At 44.5% G+C, this 22,847-nt stretch overlaps 1 protein-coding gene across 2 annotated transcripts in view; it reads left to right on the top strand.

The window, feature by feature from the left end:
- The window catches only part of clmpb (CXADR like membrane protein b), a 107,447-nt gene that overhangs the window by 48,364 nt on the left and 36,236 nt on the right, over positions 1–22,847 (top strand). The window contains exon 1 of one of the 2 annotated variants that reach the window (XM_056283830.1): positions 5,457–5,814. The exons of the other annotated variant lie outside the window; for it this stretch is intronic. Within the exon in view, the coding sequence (XP_056139805.1) occupies positions 5,709–5,814 (106 nt within the window). The 5' untranslated portion in view covers positions 5,457–5,708. Of the gene's footprint in view, positions 1–5,456; positions 5,815–22,847 lie in introns of those variants that run through there. 2 annotated transcript variants of the gene reach the window in all.

Raw genomic sequence — 22,847 nt, 5'->3', positions numbered from 1 at the left:
TCTGCTCCCAGTTGCTTTCAGAAAATTATGTCCACCATATTTGCCAGCATTCCTGGGGGTGGTCATCTACCTGGAGGACATTGTGGTGCACAGCCCGACTGCAGCCATCCATGATGAGCGCCTCACTAGGGTGCTCAATGTCCTCGCCAGCCACAATCTCACGCTGAATGGCGAGAAGTGCACCTTCTCAGTACCCCACCATCGAGTTTGTGGTTTCCGCCTGACTGCTGATGGCGTCAGCCCGCTCCTTTCTAATGTGGAGGCAATACAACGCCTCCCTGAACCCCACATGCTCTACCCAGCTCGCTTCCTTCCTGGGTATGACGGCCTATTACTTGCGGCTTCCTGCCTCAGTATTCTTCAACCACAACCCCACTACGGGAACTCCTAAAAAAGGATGCGACTGGACATGGACCCCGGCCTGCTCTGCAGCTGTGCGCCAGCTTAAGGAACAGCTTACATCTCCCCCGGTGCTGGCACATTTTGACATTAACAGCCCCACTATAGTGACCTGTGACACCTCCAACACAGCAGTGGGCGCTGTGCTGTCCCAGCTCCAGAACGACACTGAGCGCCCTGTTGCATTCACTCACTGCGGCTGAACAGAAATACTCCGTGGGGGAGCAGGAGGCATTGGCATGTGTGTGGGCGTGTGAGCGTTGGCACATGTACCTGTATGGGAGGCACTTCACGCTGTGGACTGACCACCAGGCCCTTACGTCCCTACTAGCTTCGTCGGGGTCAGGACACAAACCGCTGCGGGTCCACCGCTGGTCCGAGAGGCTCCAGCAGTACGACTTCTCCCCTCAGTTCACCCCAGGTCGGGATAACATAGTGGCAGACCTTCTTTCCAGAGCTAGCCCTGGCCCCGCACCAGACTTAGGCCCAGACCTAACGGAGCCACACCTCATTCAGATGTTGCATGCCCCACTCCAAGCTGTAGTTTCTCTCCAGGACCTCCAGCTTGCCTCGGAGGTGGACCCCCTCCTCTCCCAACTGCGTACCTTCATCCGGGAGGGCTGGCCCCTGACGGTCCCTGAGGAGCTGGTACCGTACAGGAGGGTCAGGGAGGAGCTGTCCTGTTGGCATGATGTCTGCGTGGCTCGGGGGCTCTGCACAGTGGTCCCTGTTGGCCTGCGGGCATGTATCCTGGCCATGGCCCACGAAGGTCATTTGGGCATTGTGAAGGTGAAGCAGCATTGCAGGAGCCTTGTGTGGTGGCCGGGCATTGACAGGGACATCGAGGCCATGGTAAAAGACTGCACAGCCTGCCTCGTCAGTGGGAAGACCGGCCCGCCGGCCCCACCCCCACTACAACCAGTACACTGGCCTGCCACTGCCTGGGAGCACACCCAGGTGGATATCTGTGGGGAGCTCCACGGTGTCCCGCATAGTCAGCGCTTCCTTGTGGTGGCATACGACCTCCACTCTAAGTGGCCGGAAGTGATCGCTGCGGGTTCGGTCACGACCCAGGTGGTCACTGCCTTCCTCGCCTCTCTGTTCGCCAAATGGGGGATCCCTACAGAATCACTACGGATAACGGCCCGCAGTTTATCTCAGCTGAGTTTGCAGCTTTCCTGGCAGACAAAGGGATCAACCACATTCGCACTGCCTTTTACCACCCAGAAGCCAATGGGGGTGTGGAAAGGTTCAACCAAACACTAAAAAAACGGCATCAGCGCACATCTGGCTGACGGTCTACCTTTCTCAGCTGCTTTACTTCACACCATGCTGCACTACCAGTCGACACCACATTCAACCACAGGCAGCTCACCAGCCCACCTCATGATAGGCCGGGAGCTCCAACTTCCTCTGGATCGCCTGCGAGCATAGTTGGCTACTGCACCTGCATCGGTAACGCTGGTCCAGCACAGCAGCAGGGTCGCTGGCCGTCAACGTCAGATGAAACAGCAGTTTGACAGGAGGCGTAAAGTGCGTGTGCCACAGTTCACAGCTCTGGACTGGGTCCGGGTCCGTCGGCCGCACCGGGGTCACAAATTGTTCTCCTTCTGGTCGGCACCACTGCAGGTCACCAGTCAGCTAGGTGCAGCGACATTCCGCCTCTCTGATGGGTCACGGTGGCATGCCAGCCGACTTCACAAGGTAACTCCACCTAACCCCATACACCCCAATGCCTCGGAGAACTGGGGTTCCATGGCGGCAGACTGTGACTTTCCCATAGCACAGCCAGAACCCGCAGAGGGACACCCAGCTGAGGGTGGGGGCCCCGCAGCTGATCATGAGGCCCGGCCAGCTCGAGCTCGGGCTCCACCAGACTATCTGAAAGACTATGTTACGGACTTCTGACGTTTAGGTTAGTTGGAGCGTGGCCTGTCACGTGGCAGAATAATCCACATGGCTACGCTGGGAACTGGTAGTCCACCCAGTTTACCTAGTTGTGATACAGTTCATTCATGTTCACTGTTCTGGTGATTTCTGTAGAGGGGGGGAGAAAATGTTGTGTATAAGTCACAACAGTGTGACTGTAGTCTAGGACACTGCAGCGTTAAGTTTTACTACAGCCGGTTTATGGCAGTCGGTTTACGGCAGTAACACGGGACGTGGTTGATGCTATGCTGTACATATATGTGACGTTTACTGTGGCAGCAATAAACACAATTTGATTCAAAGTCGTGGTCCGAGTTTTGCTGGACACAACAAATATCTGAAAAAAGCTGATGATTTGATAATTTGGCAGCAATCATTGCCTATGGCATGAAACGGGCTTGTACTGTCTCATAAATAATTTACTTGAGTCACTGGATTATATATATATATATATATATATGTGTGTGTGTGTGTGTGTATATATATATATATATATATATGTGTGTGTGTGTGTGTGTGTGTGTATGTATGTATATATATATATCCATCCATCCCTCCATTAGCTGAACCACTTATCCTGCTCCCAGGGTCATGGGGATGCTGGAGGCTATTCCAGCAGTCATTGGGTGGCAGGCAGGCAGGGAGACACCCTAGAAAAATATATATGGGTTTCCTCTGGGGGCTCTGGTTTCTTCCCACAGTCCCACAGTCCAAAGACATGTAAGTCAGGTGAATCAGCCATACTAAATTGTCCCTAGGAATGAATGTGTGTGTGTGTGTGTGTGTGTGTGTGTGTGTGTGTGTGTGTGTGTGTGTGTGTGTGTGTGTGTGTGTGTGTGTGTGTCAGCCCTGTGGTGCTTCATGGTAAAAGGACACGTAAAGTTTGTGCCTTCATACAGGACAATACAACGCACGAGCACAATATACACACAAGCTCATACACACTTACCACCTTTACGTAAAAAAACAAAAAACTGTTGATGTTCATGTTTGGGCTAATAGGTTCCATTTTGAGGTCTAAAATCCAATTTGTCTGTACAAGAGAAAAAGCCAGGCAGAGAGAGAGAGAGAGAGAGAGAGAGAGAGAGAGAGAGAGAGAGAGAGAGAGAGAGAGAGAGAGAGAGAGAGAGAGAGAGAGAGAGAGAGAGAGAGAGAGAGAGAGAGAGAGAGAGAGAGAGAAGAGACGAGAGAGAGAGAGAGAGAGAGAGAGAGAGAGAGAGAGAGAGAGAGAGAGAGAGAGAGAGAGAGAGAGAGAGCATTTGAAATACAGTTTAGCTTCACTTTTTATTTATTTGTTGTGTGATGGAAGAATGGAGAGAGAGGAGGATGAGAGAGCTGCTTCTATGGGCAAGCAAAAAGTAGTGTGTGGCGCATCACATAAACCTGTTTGCTGGTTGTAGGCTGTTTTTAACCTTAGTGAGGGATCCTGAACGCCAAAGAGCCAAACGTCTTTCATTAATCTCAAGACAAAAGGTCCTTGCGTCAGCAGAACCTGCAGTGTGATGGTAAAGTGGGGATCATATCCCCAACTTTCCAGAGAAATACTCCACCGCCACACCACCCTCACTTCTGCTACAGCACTAGACGCCTCGGCTGCTTCTCTCTGCACCTTCCACCTTCTTCATTTTTTTAATTAAAACAGAAATACTGCCCAAGGAGCGATGCGTGTGGGACGGCGCACTTGGCATGTCTGGCCTTAACTAAGATTCCACACTTTGGTGCTTAAAATAAATCCATTTATTCTTACCTCCAGGGTGTCCTGTCTCATGCCTACAAGGGCTGCGATGTTGATTATAGCTTTAGCTGCCACACTTTGCAGACAATCCAAGTTCGGACCGTGTGGCCAAATTTAAATAAAAGAACTGAGAGAGATGAACTGATGTAATACACACACACACACACGCGCACACACACACACACACACACACACACACACACAGAGCGCTCAGAGGTGGGAGAGGGAGATGACATAGCGCCAACTTCTGTAGAGTAATAATGAAAGCCCCAACCCTACCTCAGACACACACACACACACACACACACACACACACACACACACACACACACGGATGCCATCATCTGTAAATTACTACCTCAACTCAGTGTCATATCCTTAGATACACCTCATACACATTCATCATCATGTTTTATTCACTTGGAAAGAGAGTACAGGGCATGTTTGTCTTTCTTCCTGCTCTCTTGCGTTCTCCATCTCTCCGTGGCCATGTCACAAGGTATCAACTCATGCAGGTTTAGGGATGTGTTTATGATTCATGCTGGAAACAGGAGTGTAGTGCCCTTGGGCCAGGCAGCACGCAGGCCTGTCCCTCACAGTTCCTCTAAATACACAGGGGGCTGAGTCCCGTTAGTCTCCCATGGTTTCCACCTGTGACCGCAAGTAAATGAGAACAACGAAAGAACAAAAGCGCCAAACCTTCGAGACGATCCAAAGCAGAGCTTTCCAAAACGTTGATCTCCGCAGGGCTCCTCCATCTCCTCCTGTCCACCTCCCACTCAGGCTCACGGCCAGGCTTGTCGACTCATTATTTTTCGTGGAGTTGATTAGCTGCTGTAATAAGTGTACATGTGTATTGTGGTCAGGCTAGAGTTTAACAAGGCCTCTCACAGCAGGTAAACCACAACCATTAGTGAAGGTTAGTTTGAAGCACATGTTCAGCCACAAAACACGCTGATCCTTCGCCAGCTTTCTCTATTATTCTGCCGCTCATAGTCTCTTTTGTAATGGAAAGGTTTGGGTTTTTTTCCCCCCTCATTTGGGGCAGACTCCAGTAGCAAAGTGCTATTCCCCATCAGCGTGTGAGTGTCAAGGGCACCAATATATCACCATTTTTCCAGGGGTCTTACTGTCTTCTTTTAATTGCTGTTTAAATTAACTAGTGTCTAGCCTTCATCTTGTCAGAGCATGCTGTTTAGAACAAGCTAATGAGATTAACCTCTCATTGACCATGTTAATGTAGATTAAACATTACGGCCAAGTGAAATGAGTTGGTATTTATTTACTCATGTGTACAGTCAGGCGACAGGCGGCTGTACCGTAAGTCCCTCAGCAGGAACATAGCTGGAATATCTTGAGGACAGAGGACAGTGGGTTTGGCATGGAGTGATGAGTGTGGCTGACCAGCTGTATGGGGAGGACTGGAAAATAACTCTCGCTCTCGCTCTGTCTGTCTCTCTCTCTCTCTCTGTGTCTCTCTCTTTGTGATCTCTGTCTCTCTCTCTCTCTGTTCTGTCTCTCTCTCTGTTGTCTTTCTCTCGCTCTCTCTCTCTGTCTGTCTCTGTCTGTCTCTGTCTCTCTCTCTGTCTCTGTCTCTGTCTCTCTCTCTCTCTCTCAAATTAAAATTCAAAAGTGCTTTATTGGCATGACAAATAGGCCAAGGGAGTCATTACAAACCGGAAAAAAAATCAGAAAAAATACTAAACATGTACTTGTACATGGACAGATACAAGGACTCAGAACATATACAGGTGCAGTATAAAAACCACATTGGTAATTAGTTACCAGTAGACCTTTTTAATTATTTAATATTCAACTATTGTTATTATTATTATTATCTTTATTCATTTATTCATTTTATTTTGTTATTTTAAAGCAGTAGAATAGTTATGACAACTACCTGTGTGCATGCATGTGTGTGTATGTGCATTTGTGAGTCTCTGTGGGCTTGTGTGTGTGTGTGTGTGTGTGTGTGTGTGTGTGTGTGTGTGTGTGTGTGTGTGTGTGTGTATGTGTGTGTGGTCTTAGGCTTCTTTGTGTAAAAATTAGGAAATATGTGTGTGAATATGTGTATCATTCAGTGTCCCTCCGTTGGTGGCAAGTGAGAACATATTGTGCAGCTTTAGTACAGCTCTCTTTGTCTTCACCCAGTAAATTGGGTAGTAGACTGTGGTTTGGTAGAGCATCGAATTTGGGGTGTCTTTCTTCAAATTTTGGGAAGAAATGCTCTATCTCTCTGTCTGTCATTTTAAGAAACCCTCACATAGATAGAACACAGAAAACATGTCCTCCCTTAATTTACATTGTGAATAACTTGTAAAAGACATATGGCATATTTAGCAGAAGTTTTATTCCCTCTCAGTTGCAGTAAAACTCCTCCGGGTCCAGAAATTGCAACATTGCGCCACATTCCTGGCAACGTGTAATGACTTGGAGCACAGAGATGTGAACTTTATGCCACATGGCTTTGGAGCATTTGGCGGTAATCTCACAATATTCAGGAGCCGAGTCGGCCTGCTTCATTAGCTGCAGGGAGAAGAGATTTCCTCACATCCCTTTGTCACACTACATCCACCCTGAACAAACACACGTTCTTCTGGGAGTCCTGACAGACTATATATGTGCTTTATAAATAAGCTTCAAATGCTCTCAAATGGTCCTTCATTCATTTAAGCAGTGGCTCTTTAAAGAGTCATTGTCCCAGAGCCAGACAGGCTGCATGAGTCAAACACACACCTCTCTTCTACTAAGTACAACTATTTTTTCAAGAGGACACCCTCACTGAGACTGTTTGAATACATTTTTAGCTCTAATTTCAAAGACTGTGTAAATCAAAGCATGTGTAAATGTCCTGGATATTAATCGATTCCCTGTGATCTGCACTGTGTTGGGCGTCTAAGATGTGGATTGTATTGTTTACACCACAGTTCTTGTGGTTTGCCCTCCTTTACTTTGGCAGGCTAGTTACCAGTATCCAACCCAATGGCCTACTTTGCTCTTCCTCAGTCATTGTTAAACAAACATGTGTAACATGAAAAAAAAAGTTATTTAACTAAAAGAAAAAAAAAGGTGACTGCCAAGGTTTTAGTAACATTATTTGGAATTCGCATCTCTGGCAGTACTTTTCTCTATTTGGGCAGCAGGAGCCAATCTTGGAGGCTTTGGCCGTGGTCTTCATCCTGTTTCCTCTGAGCCTGGGGTGTCACTGCAAGCAAACCCTCTACTGCCACACAGAGCAAGGGGCCTCGGCACAGCTAGTGCCAGTACCACACCTCGTTTTAATCAGCCCTTGGGGAGTGAAATATAGGCTGGGGGAGCAGGCTGCACCAGAGCTTCATTCATCTGGTTTCAATCTTCTCTCTGCCCTCGGATGTGGCTGTGTGGGCATTCCTTATCTAGACATCAGGCGGTGGGAGGGACTGGTGCTGAGCAGCTCAAAGGGCAGGCATATTTATTGAGAGAAAAGTGTGTGTGTGTGTGTGTGTGTGTGTGTGTGTGTGTGTGTGTGTGTGTGTGTGTGTGTGTGTGTGTGTGTGTGTGTGTGTGTGTGTGTGTGTGCGCGCGTGCATGCATGCGTGCACGGTTTTGAGTGATTGTTTGCATGGAGCATCAAACAAGCAGTTACGCAGGAGCTGTCATATTTTTCCTGTCATAAGTCTTTTATTGATGCATTTATGAAGATATGCTGGTAATATGATTCTTCGGATGATTCTGTGTGTGTGTGTGTGTGTGTGTGTGTGTGTGTGTGTGTGTGTGTGTGTGTGTGTGTGTGTGTGTGTGTGTGTGTGTGTGTGTGTGTGTGAAGCAGGTGGGCAAACAAAAGGCACTCATCAGAGCAGATGGTAATCTGGTCCATTAGTTCTCTTAGATAGGTGTAAGTTGGACCTTCCCTGGAAGCCCTGGAGCTCCCGTTTACTTCTGTGGCCAGTATGTCGAGCACTTTGTCTCTGTCAATTGCCCCAGCAGTTAGCGACTTTTACCATAGAGCTAGCTTCTAAAACAGACGTGGCATCTGTTGAACTCTGGGGAAATGGCAGCCATTGACGTGCCCTTCCAAGTCACCAGCTAGGATGGATTGGTTAACTCTCCGTCCTTTGCTGCAGCAGCAGCAGCAGCAGCAGAAACAACAGCAGCACTGCCTCTCTGTTGCATTGCAGGGTGTCTCTTGCTTTGTTATTTTCCGCTTTGTCGATTGAATAAAATGATACATCAGATGCATACCGTAGGTCTTGGGACAGCGCTAATATGTCACTGACGCGACACACTAGCACTGGGCGGATGGAGAGAGGGAGTTAGCGTCCCGTCTGTTTTCAATTAGCTGGTGAAATGTACAACATGGGGGCTGCTCTGTTGCATTCAGATCCTATTCTCCTGCGGATCCAACTGTGTGAGTCAGTGTCTTTGCTGAGAAATGCTTTGGCGTCTAGCCCCAGGTGAACTCAGGCTTTAGACAGTGACAAACAATGGCAGTGGCCTAAATAATGGAATTAAGTCTGTGTTGTGAGAGACGCGAGGGGGAGGAGCAGAGGAATCAGGGCAGCATCCGGAGTCCCCACACGCTCCCTTCACCGAGAACCCCAATTGTAGCACTTGTATCCAGATTGGGGCCAGCTTACCATGTGTCCAAGGTTGAGCTTTAGCGCTGCTCCATATATAGCACTAGCGTTGGGATATCTTCCTCGTTCCCCCTCTTTTTCAGGTGAGATACAACTTCTCTATATAGTCCACCTTGGGTTTCACTGTCTTTTCACAAGTTGCTAATAGCTTTGTTGAAATTCCCCAGGAATATTGAGTTGTATTTAATAAAAGTCAGTGGTGCAGTACTTTACAGTGTGAAAAAAAAGATAGTATTTGAAGTTTTCATCGGTCACACACTATTGCAGAGCATCCATCACCAGAGAGAGCCCAGTTGACCACGATACATTCCACTTCCTGTGGTTTTACACCTAGTCAGCTCTATTTTCAACCTAATAGACATAAAAAATTGCAGATTGCAGCAAAATGGACTTGGCAGCACAAAAGCTTATTAAGTATTGATCCACTGAGGTCAATGCCCAAGTCCAGCTGCTCCAACAGTGTGAGGGGAGTTCGTTCACATGCTCGCCAGCCACAAATTGAGATTAGACTACATAAATAACTTGGGAAATAGATGTGCATTGTGCACCATGGGGAAATGGAAAGCCATGCCCACCCTCACCCTATGTATGTGCAGAAAGGAGTAGGCAAGAAAGGTTGATAATATGTGCATTGTGGGTATTATGGCTGTTTATATCGCAGCTTGCCCATCTGTCCAAGCTGTGGCAGATCTTAGTTGATATAATGTTGTACCAAAGCAATACCCACCAGGAGATCTTTAAGCTGATCAGCTGCAGGTGAACTGTCTTTTACTGTCTATTAATGAATACAGCCAGTCTGACTGCACCATCTGTCAGGCTCTCAGGGTCAAGCAGAGATTGAACTTAACAAAGTGCAAAGTTCCGTTGTGTTTGCTTTACTGTGATTTTGCAAACTATAGATGGAGTCTTTGCAATACATAATTACTTGGCACAAACAAAGGAAATACTACAATACTCAAAGTAAGAACAGACTCATCCCTGTGATAAGGGCTTACTGAATGCAATGGGGGGGGTTGCAGTGCAGGAGTGAAAGGGGGGTTTTGAATGCAAGGGAAAACTAATTTGATTTCAGCCAAAGCAAATCTAAATTTGCTAAATGATATGGCGTTGTCTTCTTCTGATATCCCAAATTAATAATTTACCCTTGACATAACATGTGCATGTGCACTACCCCCCCCCACACACACACACACAATTTCAATAAGCTAAATGAAACTGCTAAGTTTCTGCAAGACATTAGCTGTGCCCTCTTTGCTCCATTCCTTGCCAGATTCACAGTCTGTGGAAAGCTGATTTGGAGACGCTCATGCAGAACAAAGAGAATGTGGGACCATGCTGGTTTGTTTAGGTTCTGCCAGATGTTGGGAGGATCTGTTGCTGCGGCAAAAAAAGAGAGGTCACTGTCCAAGCCCTGTTTAACTGAAGTGTGTTATCTCATGCAAAACAGACCGTTTGACATTTGGAACTTTTTCTGTCTGTATGCATTAAAGGGAAAAAGAAGACTTGAATGGTGTTTTTTGAAGCTGAATATAACCCTTTAAATGGTTTAAAAGCACGCAAGCTTGCGGCAATAATCCTGTAAGTCCGGCTGAAGTCTTTAAGATGCAATGCTGTATTTAAAAATTTAACAGACTTTTCCTTCCAAAATGATGAATTGGGTTTTAATTAAAAAACTTCCAACCAAAGACAATCAGTGTCTCTTTTCTCTTGGAGTCCTTCTAAGTCCTCTGCCTGTCACTCTTTCCATTCAGTCATATGGATTAACGCAGCAGCATCCAAGTGGAAGGAACAAAGACAGCCATGCTGTTTACAGGAATGTAAAGGGGTTAAAGCCCCAAGAATGCAAAAATACCACATAAGATTGGATGAAAAAGAGCTCTGATGCCAATATTGACCCTGAAGTCCCATATGAGATGGTCTCTTGTTTTTGAGTTTGCTAAACTAAAACTGGAGGGTTCATGCAGCAGCCAGCTATAGCATATTGGACAGCTGCACCCTTGGGTGTGGATGACACCACCATATGCAGAGTTGAGAAGATGCATGTAGTGCTGTAAGCAGGTTTCATTGACTCCTCATCCCTTTGGGAAACAGTGTAATTAGCTTTTTCCCAACTCCTCCTTCCCTTCCTTATTTTGCTGAGGGAAATACTTCAGGGGGAATTAAAAGTGCCTGTCATGAAACTAATTTAGGATCTATTTTGGGGATCTGTCAGAGGGGATGGCGTCCCTTTTTGCTCGCATTGACAGCAATGACGAGGCCTTGAAAGGGATGCAAATGAAGGAGATATGAGGGGCTTGAGGTGAACGGTTACCACAGGGCCTTACATTATTCAGACTTCAGTGGTATTTTCTCTTCCTATTCCCCATAGGTCCTCTCTCTCGCTCTCTTTCTCCCTCTCCCTTCCCCCTCCAGGTCCTAAGGATTATCTTGGAAACAATTCCCTTCCCTCTTCTCCATTTCACAACAGTCCTCTCACAATCTAGCTGCAGTTCTTAGGAGTCTATCATCACAAACATGGACAGGATGGCCCTCATTTTTTGACGTTTTCCTCTCAAGACTTGGTCGCTTTACTCCAAAAGTGACCCTGATAGCAAATAGTGCTACAAATGGCATGGCAAGAAAGGAAAAAAAAGTTTCATGTCAGCAGAAGGGAGTGTTGGTTGCTGGGTGCAAGGAAAGGGGGATTATGGGATTTTATCCCTTCAAAGAGCCAGCCTCCAGTCAGGAAAACACAGCCACTTTGATTCTCACAGTTGCAATATATTCATGAGAAGGTTTTTGAAACTGTAGTGTGGGCTACCATATGCACTGTTTATGTTTTAATAGGGTTGCTTGGAAAGATTAAAAAGATTATACCCCCACCCAAAAAGCTATAATTAAAAAGGGCATTCTGGTTGTATGAATGCCAGAGTGTCTTTGAGAGTCCACACTGGGTTTTTTTTAGCTTTTCAGTTAGCATTAACATCTGGTGGCAGGCTCTTGTATGCTCAGATATCTTAGATCCAGGAGGTTTTTTCAGTGTTTCAAGGCCTAAGCCTCTGTCTCCAAAGCCTTAAAAATAGGGCAGAGGAAGAAAGGGCATGATTTTACCTCTGTCTGTGCCTTTCTCTGACTGTTTGTCTCTTCAACTGGTGTCGAAACTCTTGTACCATACATGCTACATTTGCTTGCTCCTTCAGAAAGTTAGAAAACGCCCACTGTGCTGTGGGTCATCTAAAACAACTCTGATTTATGTCCATCACACTGTCTTCACATCCTCCCTTTGCGCTCATCAATGTGTCCTCACTCAAATAAAGATACAGCTCAGGGAAAAAAGAAAAACAGAAAAAGATCTGCGTCAGCCGTGTTTATGTGATTCATTTCACACACATTTGCCATGTTAGACTGTCAGTTATAGTCTACATACAAAGTCCTAATATTCCAGGGGGGTGTTTAACAGTGTAGTTGCCCAGGCTCTTCTCTGAGTAATTTTCTCTTCCTCCGACTCTGGTCTCTCATCCTCTTTCACAGATGAGCCTGTCAGTGGCATAAAATAAAACATATTTTACAGATTGGCAAATCTGAGAGATAAATGCTGCCATTGCCTGCTAGACTAAGACCTTATACCATGCCTCACATAGAGAGCTATCGTAGTAACTCAAAATGTATCCTGTGAGCCCATATGCTTGATGACTCCTATATTCCTATTCACAGGCCCTCATGCTGAGGCACTGATTTACAGTCAGCGCTGGATAGGCTTCAGTCTTTCTATTATGCAGATAGACAACTATGGAAATGTCTTTCTGACTGAGCATGTGTTCAAATACAGCACATACGTCACACACACCGGCGATCACAAATGCACATACGATGTAGAAGAACATGCAAGATATAACCATGTCAAAGTCATTCAGTGCATACAGGAAACAGTAGATTCTCTCTGAGGGTTGAAACAGTGGTGTCCTCAATTTACTGACCTGTGACTGAAGCACCATCATAAATGTACAATCTATCATCAGCATCAGTGGTATTCATCATAGAGCAGAAAAAACTGAGTTTTAGGCCTCAAAGTAAGGCATTGCATTACCTATACTCCTTTTTTGATCCGTCTCTTGCCATGTTTCTCCCTCTATATCTGTCATTTTGCTCGTTCTCCCCCTATGATCTCATGCACGTTCAAGTACCAGAGGTCCTATGCTTTGGCTGTAGTGAAGGCCCCAGCTAGGCCAGTGTGCTGACTGAGGGGATATGGGGGCTTGACTTTGGGCAATGTGAAGCTCCAGAGCTGTCGTGTCTGTCTGTCTGTCTGTCCCGCTGGCCACACTATAATAAGATTGCAGGGTTCCGTAAGAAGGCAGATTTACTGGAGCACAACTCCCCCTAGGGCCTTTTCATAGAAATTGGTTCCTCTACATTTCACACTAGCCTTTCAATCTGTTGACCGTGTCTCCCTCACCCTCTCTCCACCTCTTTCTCTCTCTCGCTCTCTCTCACACCTTTGCTCTGAGCCTCTGTAACAGCAGCTCCTACTCACCTTTGTTAATTATGATATGCCTCTTTCCTGTCCTTTTGTGGATTAAGACCAAACCTAGCCAAAAATGGCAGTGTGGTGTGCAGCTGGAGAGAGAGAGAGAGAGAGAGAGAGAGATTTGATTTTTAAAATTCCATTTCATTTAAAAAAAATAACTCACATAGTGATCACAAAAAATTAAATGACTTCCATGATTATACAGAGATAATTTCCAAAAAAGAATGTATTGACATCACTTACTAACCGTCCATCACGTGATTTCACAAATTTCATTGAAAAACATTTTTACAAAACAACTTATCCACCACAGAACAAATTACATCATTATAGCACCACTGTTGAATGAAAGCGTCCAAATTCCTTATTGCTTTATAAAATCTGAACTCAACCCAGACTCTGGATCTCACCAAAGAAATAAACAAAGGAATCACATCCTGTCCTACCCTTCCTTCTATTTTATTCTTGCTGCTGATGATAGATGGACATTTTTACTTCTCCTTTTATGAAGTTTAAAAGTGTCCACTTTGAAATTATCACTCTACTGTAACCTGCCCTGAAAATAAATGCTGTTTTTGACCAACTTTCATCAAAACAATGGAACAAAATCAGAATATATTAAACAGATCTTTAAGTCTGTTGCATTCCATAAAGCAATGAACATTTGTTTCTATCATTCCACAAAACAGACATGTATTGGGCACTGTAGGATTAATCACAGATAGAAAGGCATTCACATTTAGCCCCATGTAGGATTCTCCACTGAATGTTACCTGTTCTTTTTTTCAAGGGTGGCTTGTACAATACTCTCCATACAGGTTTAATATTATCATTAACAGTTATTTTTTTCCTCCACACTGTGTCAATCTTCCCATTTAGTGTGCATTTATTTAACACTTTGACACAATACGTGTAAAACTCTTTGCCTTTTACTGAATATAAATCCAGATTATCAGTATTTTTAACATTTAAAAAATGTCCAGTGCAATCACTCATTCTAGGAGAAAGTTCCAAATCTGGAAAGGGATCATCCTGATCAGGAGTTTCTACCTTTGCACAGTAGTCCTGCAATAGTTCCCATTCAGCATCAGCTAGTCTCTCAACACAACGAGTTAGTATCTTCTCTGTGTAATGAAGAGACTTCTGCCTCAGATGAGAAGCCACAGCCTTTTCATCCATTAGACCAGGTCCAGATAGTACATCCACTATATATTTTAATGTTACAGTCCCAGTGTTGCACAGTGTTAGAGTAAGGCCTGGTGTTGAACTGTCCTGTATGTCCAACCTGGCTGTATGAATGAGAGGTTCTTTTAATAACCAGTGCAGAGAAAGAGTAGGTTCCTTTCTTTTCCTCATAAACAGATTCCATGATTTGAAAACTCCTTGATAGAAAACAGGTAGTTCGGACAAATTTAAACATTTAGAATCCATCATAAACAAACCTGTATCAAGACTCAAACCATTAGTTCTCCTCAGAATAGCACTTACCACTGCTTTCCACACAATGTCAACAGACCTTGTAAGATATTTTTGCACAAATTGTAACCGAAAAGCTGCCACTCTATTTGCCAAGTGCACCAGAGCCCAACCTCCCTCTTCTTTGGGCAAGAAAAGCACACTTTGGGGTACCCAATGTAGTCTGTCCCAAAAAAATCTATTAAGAACACTTGTAGTTTTTGTATAAACCCAGCAGGTGGTTCCATGCAAGCCAACCTATGGCACACTGTAGAGGCTACTAAATTATTAGCTATCAGCACCTTGCCTCTAAAGGACATCTGAGACAATGTCCATCTCCATTTTTTTCAGTCTCCCTTCAATTTTTTCTAGCACACCCCCCAATATATATTTTATTTATTTATTTATTTTACAATGAACTCATTTCCAAAGAAGACTCCCAGATATGTGAAACCATCCCTTCTCCGTGACAAATTCCCTGGCAGGCACAGAAAACCACCATTCCAATTTCCAGCTGTTAAGGCTTCACGTTTTTCCTAATTAACCTTTGCAGCTGAAATCATACCAAAATCGTTAACAATCTTATATAGATTGTCAACATCTGCTTGATTTTTAACAAGGACTACTACATCATCTGCATAAGCTGACAAAACCAGTTTTGTATCACAGTTTGGTAAAGACAATCCTTCAGTACAATTCCTAATTTTGTACAACAATGGTTAAATGGAAATCGCATATACCATTCCTGAGAGAGAGCAGCTCTGACGAATGCCTGTTTACTTTGAAAGGGGCACTCAAACCTCCATTTATCTTCAGTACATTCTCAATATTCTTGTACAAAACCTTGATCATGGCAATAAAACCTGGGCTGAAGCCAAAACACTCCATAGTCTTCCAAAGGTAGAGGTGTTCAACCTGGTCAAATACCTTCTCTTGGTCCAATGAAATGAGACCAATATCAAAACCCAATGAAATGGTGACTTCCAAAACATCTGGAATTAAAAACACATTATCTGAGATAGACCTACCAGGCACACAGTATATCTGATCCTGATTGATGAATGACTTGGTCCATCACTTCTTTCAGTCTATTGGCCAGAGCTTTGGACAGGAGCTTGTAATCAGAGCACAGGAGTGAAACTGGACGTCAGTTTTTTAAGGTCATGAAGGTCTCCTTTCTTTGGCAGTAAAGTTACTACCACTCTTCTGCAGTATAAAGGCAACAACATTTTCTGAAAACCTTCATTCAACACAGACAACAAATCTTGTCCAATTTCATTCCAGAAGGTTTTATAAAATTCCACTGGAAGACCATCAATGCCAGGCACTTTGCTTCTATCCATGCCCTGCAAAGCTGCATGCAGTTCTGACAAGACCAGCAGTTCTTCCAGATGAGCACTGTCTTCTTTGGAGATCTTTGGCTTGCCCTCAGCAAAAGATGCAAACATCTCATCATTCTCCTCACACTCACTGCTGTACAGCTTTGACTAAAACTCCACTGCTTATCGTCATATTTCTTTCAGCTCTGTTAACTCCCTTCCTGTGTCAGAGTGAAGTGCATGAATAAACTGGCTCTGACCATTCTTCTTCTCAAGACCAAAGAAGAATTTGGATGGCACATCCATCTGATTTATACTCAGAAATCTTGATCGGACTAAAGCGCCTTGGGCCTTAGTGCCCAGTAGGTCTGCAAGAATAGTTTTTTTTCCCCCTTCTGTTTGAGGACCTCGATATGGCCTCGATTTCCTGTGGGTTCTATTCATCTTTGAAGTTCCACTAGTTCTATCTCCAGATCATTCATAGACCAGGTAATGTCCCTAGTAACATTGAGAGTGTACTATTGACAGAGCTGCTTTATCTTTACTTTACCATAGTCCCACCACTGTCCCAATGATGTGAAGTGTTGTTTTCTTGTTCTAAATTATTCTTAAGACTCTAAACACAGCCTTGAAATTAAGATCACAAGTTAAAGTGGTGTTAAAATGTCTGTGCACACTCTGTGGATTTATGTTTACAATTAAACCATCACAAATAACCAGGGATTGATCAGTGAAACCTATAGGTACGATCTTACCCATTTTCAAAACATTGAACTGATGTTTGAAACAGTAAAATCTATCTAACTTAGCCAAAGAAACGAAATTATCCCTAGTATCAGCCCATGTATATGTCTGTTATTACCATGAAATCTTCTCCCTATATCTTAGTCATGTGTTTGAATGAACTCACTCAGTACACGCTGCAAGGGATAATGACGCTCAATATGATTTCTGTCTAAAGTATCAATTTAGGTGCAATTAAAATCTCCTCTCAAATATAAATAATCAGCAGTTACAATTACTTAGACTGTTATTTAGAGTTTCTAAAAACAGAACTCTCCCATGCCCTATATTAGGAACATAAACATTGACAAAATTCACAGTATAAAATCCAAACTTGGCTTTAACTACCATGAACCTGCCCTCTACCACTTGTTCTATCTCATAGGCAAGAACCTCTTAGAGAAGAGAATGGCCACTCCCCCACTTGTTGAGGTCTTATGGCTCATAACAACTTCTCCATCCCATTCTGCCCTCCATACAGATGCATTTACACTGTCACTGTTTTTCTTGTACAAAACATGGCATGAATGCCTTTTAATTTTATCAGCTCATACAAAACAGCTCTTTCACTGACATATCTTGCCCCATTTAGATTAAGAGTACCAATTTTGAAATTACTCATGAGGAAGAAAAAAGAGATTAGTCAAAAAACAGCAACATTAAAGTCGTATTGATACAAGAAATCTTAATCTGATTCATCATCATTTTCATCATAATCATTGTTGAGTTTCTCTCTGAGTTTCTGAACAATCTTCTTCAGTCTGTAAATCTCTTGATCAGTAAAGCCTCCCTTTCCTTTATTCCTCATGTGAGAGCTGGCTAAATCCAGAAATATTTCTGTATCTGAGAAGTAGTCTTCCACTCTCACACCCTTCCTTTTTGTTTTTGTTTTTTTCTGTAGGAACTGTTTTATTTCATCTACTCCATAACCCTGTGTTTCCCCGTGGCTTCTATGTTTCTTTACAGCTGCACAATCATCTTCCATACTGGACTCAGACTCAGCTGTTTTCTGTTCAGCTGGCTGTTTTTTCTTTACTAACTGTCACTTTCTTTGCCTGTGAACCTCTTTGAGTACTTATGGGTTTTCTCATATGCCGTGTTACACTGAGACTGGCCTCTGCACACTCCATGTCAGCCTCTTCATCGTCAGCCAAGAGACCCCTGCCACAGTTCCACCATTGTCAATGTCATGCGCTTCCTGATTCACCACCTTACATTCCTGACTGTTTGGGTGAATTCTACTTGTGTTCTCATCACTGGCACTGGTTTGACTTTTTTGGTCATTTGCAACCCCAGACTCGCTGTTTGAGCCTGTTTCATCACTACTTTTAGTTTGGTTCTGTTCTCCTAATGTTGCCTCCTCGGCTGGCTCAGAAGAACCAGATGGGGTTTTTTTTCTGGACAAGCCCTGATCAGATGTCCCTCCTTGCCACAACCAAACCATTTTGCAGTCGCCGATGTTGCAAACAAAGTGTAATCGAAATCATCCATTTTTAATTTGAACGCAGATTCACTTCCTCACTCCTGTTATTAAGATTCATATGTACAAATCGTCTGTGAGAAACAACACGCTGCAGCTGGGGCGAGTTACACCCTGACACTACTTTCCCGTGCCTTGACAATTCTCTAATCAGAATCTCGTCCCTAATAAACGGGGGCACGTTAGACAGCGTTATCTTTTTTTGCCCTAGTGGCAGGCGGCGTTATTGAAACCAACAATTAATTCACTACAATTCCGTTTGCAACCCCAGTGGTGGCAGCAGAGTATGTTTTTTTGGCTAAATTACTTCGGGGCTAATCCACACAATGGCGGGGCTCAAATCAATGTCAGAATTTCAATGTGAATACACAATAGAATAGCGCCCCCTCCCAACAGCTAGTAATATTAGGCGACTATGGGTTATATGATGGCGCTCTCCTTTTTTTTCACACGCAAAATTACATCGAGAGCAACAGAAGTGGACGGTCACTACTATTACTGCGTTTAGACAAGACTATTCATGAGGGCATTCGAAAACAAATTCACCCATAACGTTACAATTTCTCAACTTACTTGTCTAATTCGGCTACTGATTTTACTCTGCGTTATTTTCTTGTCCGGTGCGGGATTCGATACGGGTGTACTGCACCACAAGGCGACATCACTAACCGCTCAGCTAAGGGGTCAGATCCGTTAGCTAGGGGCTAGATCTGTTAGCTAGGGGCTAACGTGTCTTATTAGTAGTTTACATTAGCATACTTGCAAGGCGGGCTCATGTGAGTAACGTAGTAATGTGACGTGTGACAGAGTAAAGGAAACCCCACGTTTCGTTGCTCTAATTGGTTGTAGCTCTTGCCTTGTCATCACATCGTAACGACCATAGCAACAACCCGATGGAGACAGACAGTCAGTCCGATCCAGCGTTGTTTCCAGTTGGTTTCAACGGCACCTCTGCACTTTTTAAGGATGAACCTAAACTAATAAAGAAAGGTAAGCTGTCTTACCGCACAGCTCACTTTATTGCTTTCACTTTATGATACTGAGAGTTTCATATTTGGCAGCGTAATTGTTCGTATGAGTGATTATAACTTACAATAAATGTCAATGGCGCTAGCTAGCAAGCTAATTTAGCTGAATGTGTGTCCATTCTGTTTACGAAAATTATGTCATCACTTTAATAGCGGCATTTGGTCTGCGCCCGTTGATAACACCGCTAGGAAATCGAAAATGAAAATTTCCCTTCGCATTTGCGAATTGGTCTGGCGATGCCAGGCTAATGTGGAGGCACTGGGTTGGCTAATTCTGCTTTGTAATTTTCTTCGTTGTCCCATGGTGGGGTTAACACAATTCTTGGTTGGGCTGCCACACCCTGTCGCCGCCACTACCGCCAACCACCTTCCGCACTTTGTCAGCCTCATCCAGAAGAATCACCACAGCTCTGTTCATTCTAGCCGCAGACTTAATGTTGCTGGAACCAACAACTTCAGCTACAGCCAAACCACATGGTTCCATTGAACAAGGGAAACTTGGCGATATCTTAATGCCATGCTTCCTGATCAGTCTGGTGAACTCCGTGTCCGCTGCCATGACGCCGACCAGCGAAACCCCGGCGTCCGAAAAATAAAAACTTCCTTAAACCCCTTTATGTACACACCAACTATAGCAAAACACATAAAAAACCTATATACTACGCAATATTTACAACATTTACAGAAAAAAAAGTTAGAAAAAAAACCACTCACACAAGCTCTCACGACAGCTCAAGCACGCTCACTCGCACTTCCGCCCAGAGAGAGAGAGCGATTTCCAGGCTCAGGGGAATGCAAGTACCCCAGACTGCAGCCTGCAGATCGGTGACGCGTTCAATATCGGTGACGTGTTCAATATCGGTGACTTATTCGATGTGGGTTGTGACGTGCGCAATGTGGGCGTCCTCAAGTTCACTGCTTTGCGATTCCCGCCATTGCACGAACATTAGCTTGCATGAAACAGCGGTCATGGATTATGTTGCTAGCTAGCGTAGTTTAACGCTAGTTTTATAGTTATTTAGCTGTGTGTATTTTACAATCCACGTTGACATAGCGTTGGTTAATAAAGGTGCAAGGGCCAAAGGCCCAAGCTGCGTCTAAGGAGCGAGGCCGCAGGCTCAGGACCGGGGTCCTGGACGAGCGAACGCACATGAGGGCCGAAGGCCCGAGCTGCTTCAAATGTCAGTCTGCTGTTTCCCGCTGTTCCTAAACTGAACTAGCACCTACCCAATCATAATGCGTGAAGTAGTGATGTCATCTGTAGTCGCAGGAGGTGAGTAGATAAAGTACCGACACCGGCTACTGTATAAACATTGAGCACGTTCCCAACTCCGCTCACATTGCACACGTCACCGATCTGCAGGCTGCAGTCAGGGGCTTATCGGGGAATTCTGTGGGGATTTTAATGCCAGGACAGGTTCAGCGCCAGACTGCATTGAGACTCAGGCATATGGCCACACATTCAGGCAACCCTCTCTGTACCTTATCCCCACCACTACAAAAAGAAACAACACTGATAGTGTTGTAACGACAAAAGACTCATTGGCCGACTGGCAAGGGGGTCGGCCACTTTAGTCGAGCGATCAGCGATGTCACCTTGTAGTGGAATTTAACCCCCGGACCGAATCAAATCCCGCAGCGGGCGGAGATTTGCTTGGTTACACTACTGTAACCTACAAAAAGAATTCGCTGTCTGATCGTCAGCACAAGAAAATAGCCGATTGGTCAGTGAGACTTGTAGTTTACAGTAGTCACCTTCTCTATACAGAGGAAGAGGTTGGCAAAGAAGAAGTGGGATAGTCAGAGAGATAAAGAAAGTAGACAGGAGTACAAGGAGATGCAATGTAAAGCGAAAAGGCAAAGGAAAAGGCGTATGGTGAGTTGTATGACAGGTTAGACACTAAGGAAGGAGAAAATGACTTGTACCGATTGGCTAAACAGAGGGACCGACCTGGGAAGGATGTGCATCAAGTTAGGGTGATCAAGGATAGAAATGGAAATGTGCTGACAAGCAAGGAGAGTGTGCTGAGAAGGTGGAAGGAGTACTTTGAGGGGCTGGTGAATGAAGAAAATGAGAGAAGGTTGGATGATGTGGGGATAGTGAATCAGGAAGTGCAGTGGATTAGCAAGGAGGAAGTGAGGGAAGCTATGAAGAGGATGAAGAGTGGAAAGGCAGTTGGTCCTGATGACATATACGTGTGGAGGCATGGTTATGTTTAGGAGAGATGGCAGTGGGGTTTTTAACTAGATTGTTTAACACAATCTTGGAAAGCAAGAGGATACCTGAGGAGTGGAGAAGAAGCATACTGGTACCGATTTTCAAGAACAAGGACGATGTGCAGAACTGTAGCAACTACAGAGGTATAAAGTTGATCAGCCACAGCATGAAGATATGGGAAAGAGTAGTAGAAGCTAGGTTAAGAGGAGAGGTGACGACGATTAGCAAGCAGCAGTATGGTTTCATTCCACGAAAGAGCACCACAGATGCAATGTTTGCTTTGAGAACATTGATTGAGAAGTATAGAAGGAGTTACATTGTGTCTTTGTAGATTTAGAGAAAGCATATGACAGGGTGCCGAGAGAGGGGGTGTGGTATTGTTTGAGGAAGTCGGGAGTTGCAGAGAAGTATGTAGGAGTGGTGCAGGATATGTATGAGGGAAGTGTGACAATGGTGAGATGTGCGGTTGGAATGACAGATGAGTTCAAGGTGGAGGTGGGATTACATCAAGGATTGGCTCTGAGCCCTTTCTTGTTTGCAACGGTGATGGACAGGTTGATGGACAAGATCAGGCAGGAGTCTCCGTGGACGATGATGTTTACAGATGACATTGTGATCTGTTGCAAGAGTAGGGTGCATGTTGAGGAGAGCCTGGGGAGAGGGAGCTATGCACTGGAGCGAAGAGGAATGAAAGTCAGTAGCAGAAAAACGAAATATCTATGCGTGAATGAGAGGGGGGCAGTGGAATGGTCAGGATGCAAGGAGTAGAGGTGACGAAGGTGTATGACTTTAAATACTTGGGGTCAACTGTCCAAAGTGTAGGCAGAGTGCAGGCAGGGTGGAGTGGGTGGAGAAGAGTGTCATTAGTGATTTGTGACAGACGGGTACCAGCAAGAGTTAAGGGGAAGGTTTACAAGATGGTTGTGAGATCATCTATGTTATATGCTTTGGAGACAGTGGTACTGATGAAAAGACAGGAGGTGGAGCTGAAGGTGGCAGAGTTTAAGATGCTAAGATTTTCATTGGGAGTGACAAAGAAGGACAGGATTATGAATGATTATATTAGAGGGACTGCTCAAGTTGGATGGTTTGGAGACAAAGCAAGAGAGGCAAGATTGAGATGGCTTGGACATGTGTGGAGGAGAGATGCTGGGTATATTGGGAGAAGGTTGCTGAATATGGAGCTGCCAGGGAAGAGGAAGGCCAAAGAGGAGGTCTTTATTAAACAGGAAAAAAAATGTGATAATGACACATTTTTTGACAGTATAAAAAGACTCTACCTATATCACATCCAAAAAAAGAGTTAATCTTCCTTTTTTTAAAATTGTAAAACAAGTTTAGTTTAACAAGAAACATACTTTAACATGACATCTTTTTC

This window comes from Lampris incognitus, chromosome 7 (assembly GCF_029633865.1).
Source record: "Lampris incognitus isolate fLamInc1 chromosome 7, fLamInc1.hap2, whole genome shotgun sequence".
Lineage (NCBI taxonomy): Eukaryota > Metazoa > Chordata > Actinopteri > Lampriformes > Lampridae > Lampris > Lampris incognitus.
Note: the sequence above shows the minus strand (reverse complement) of the source record. Positions and strands in the feature narration are given on the sequence as shown.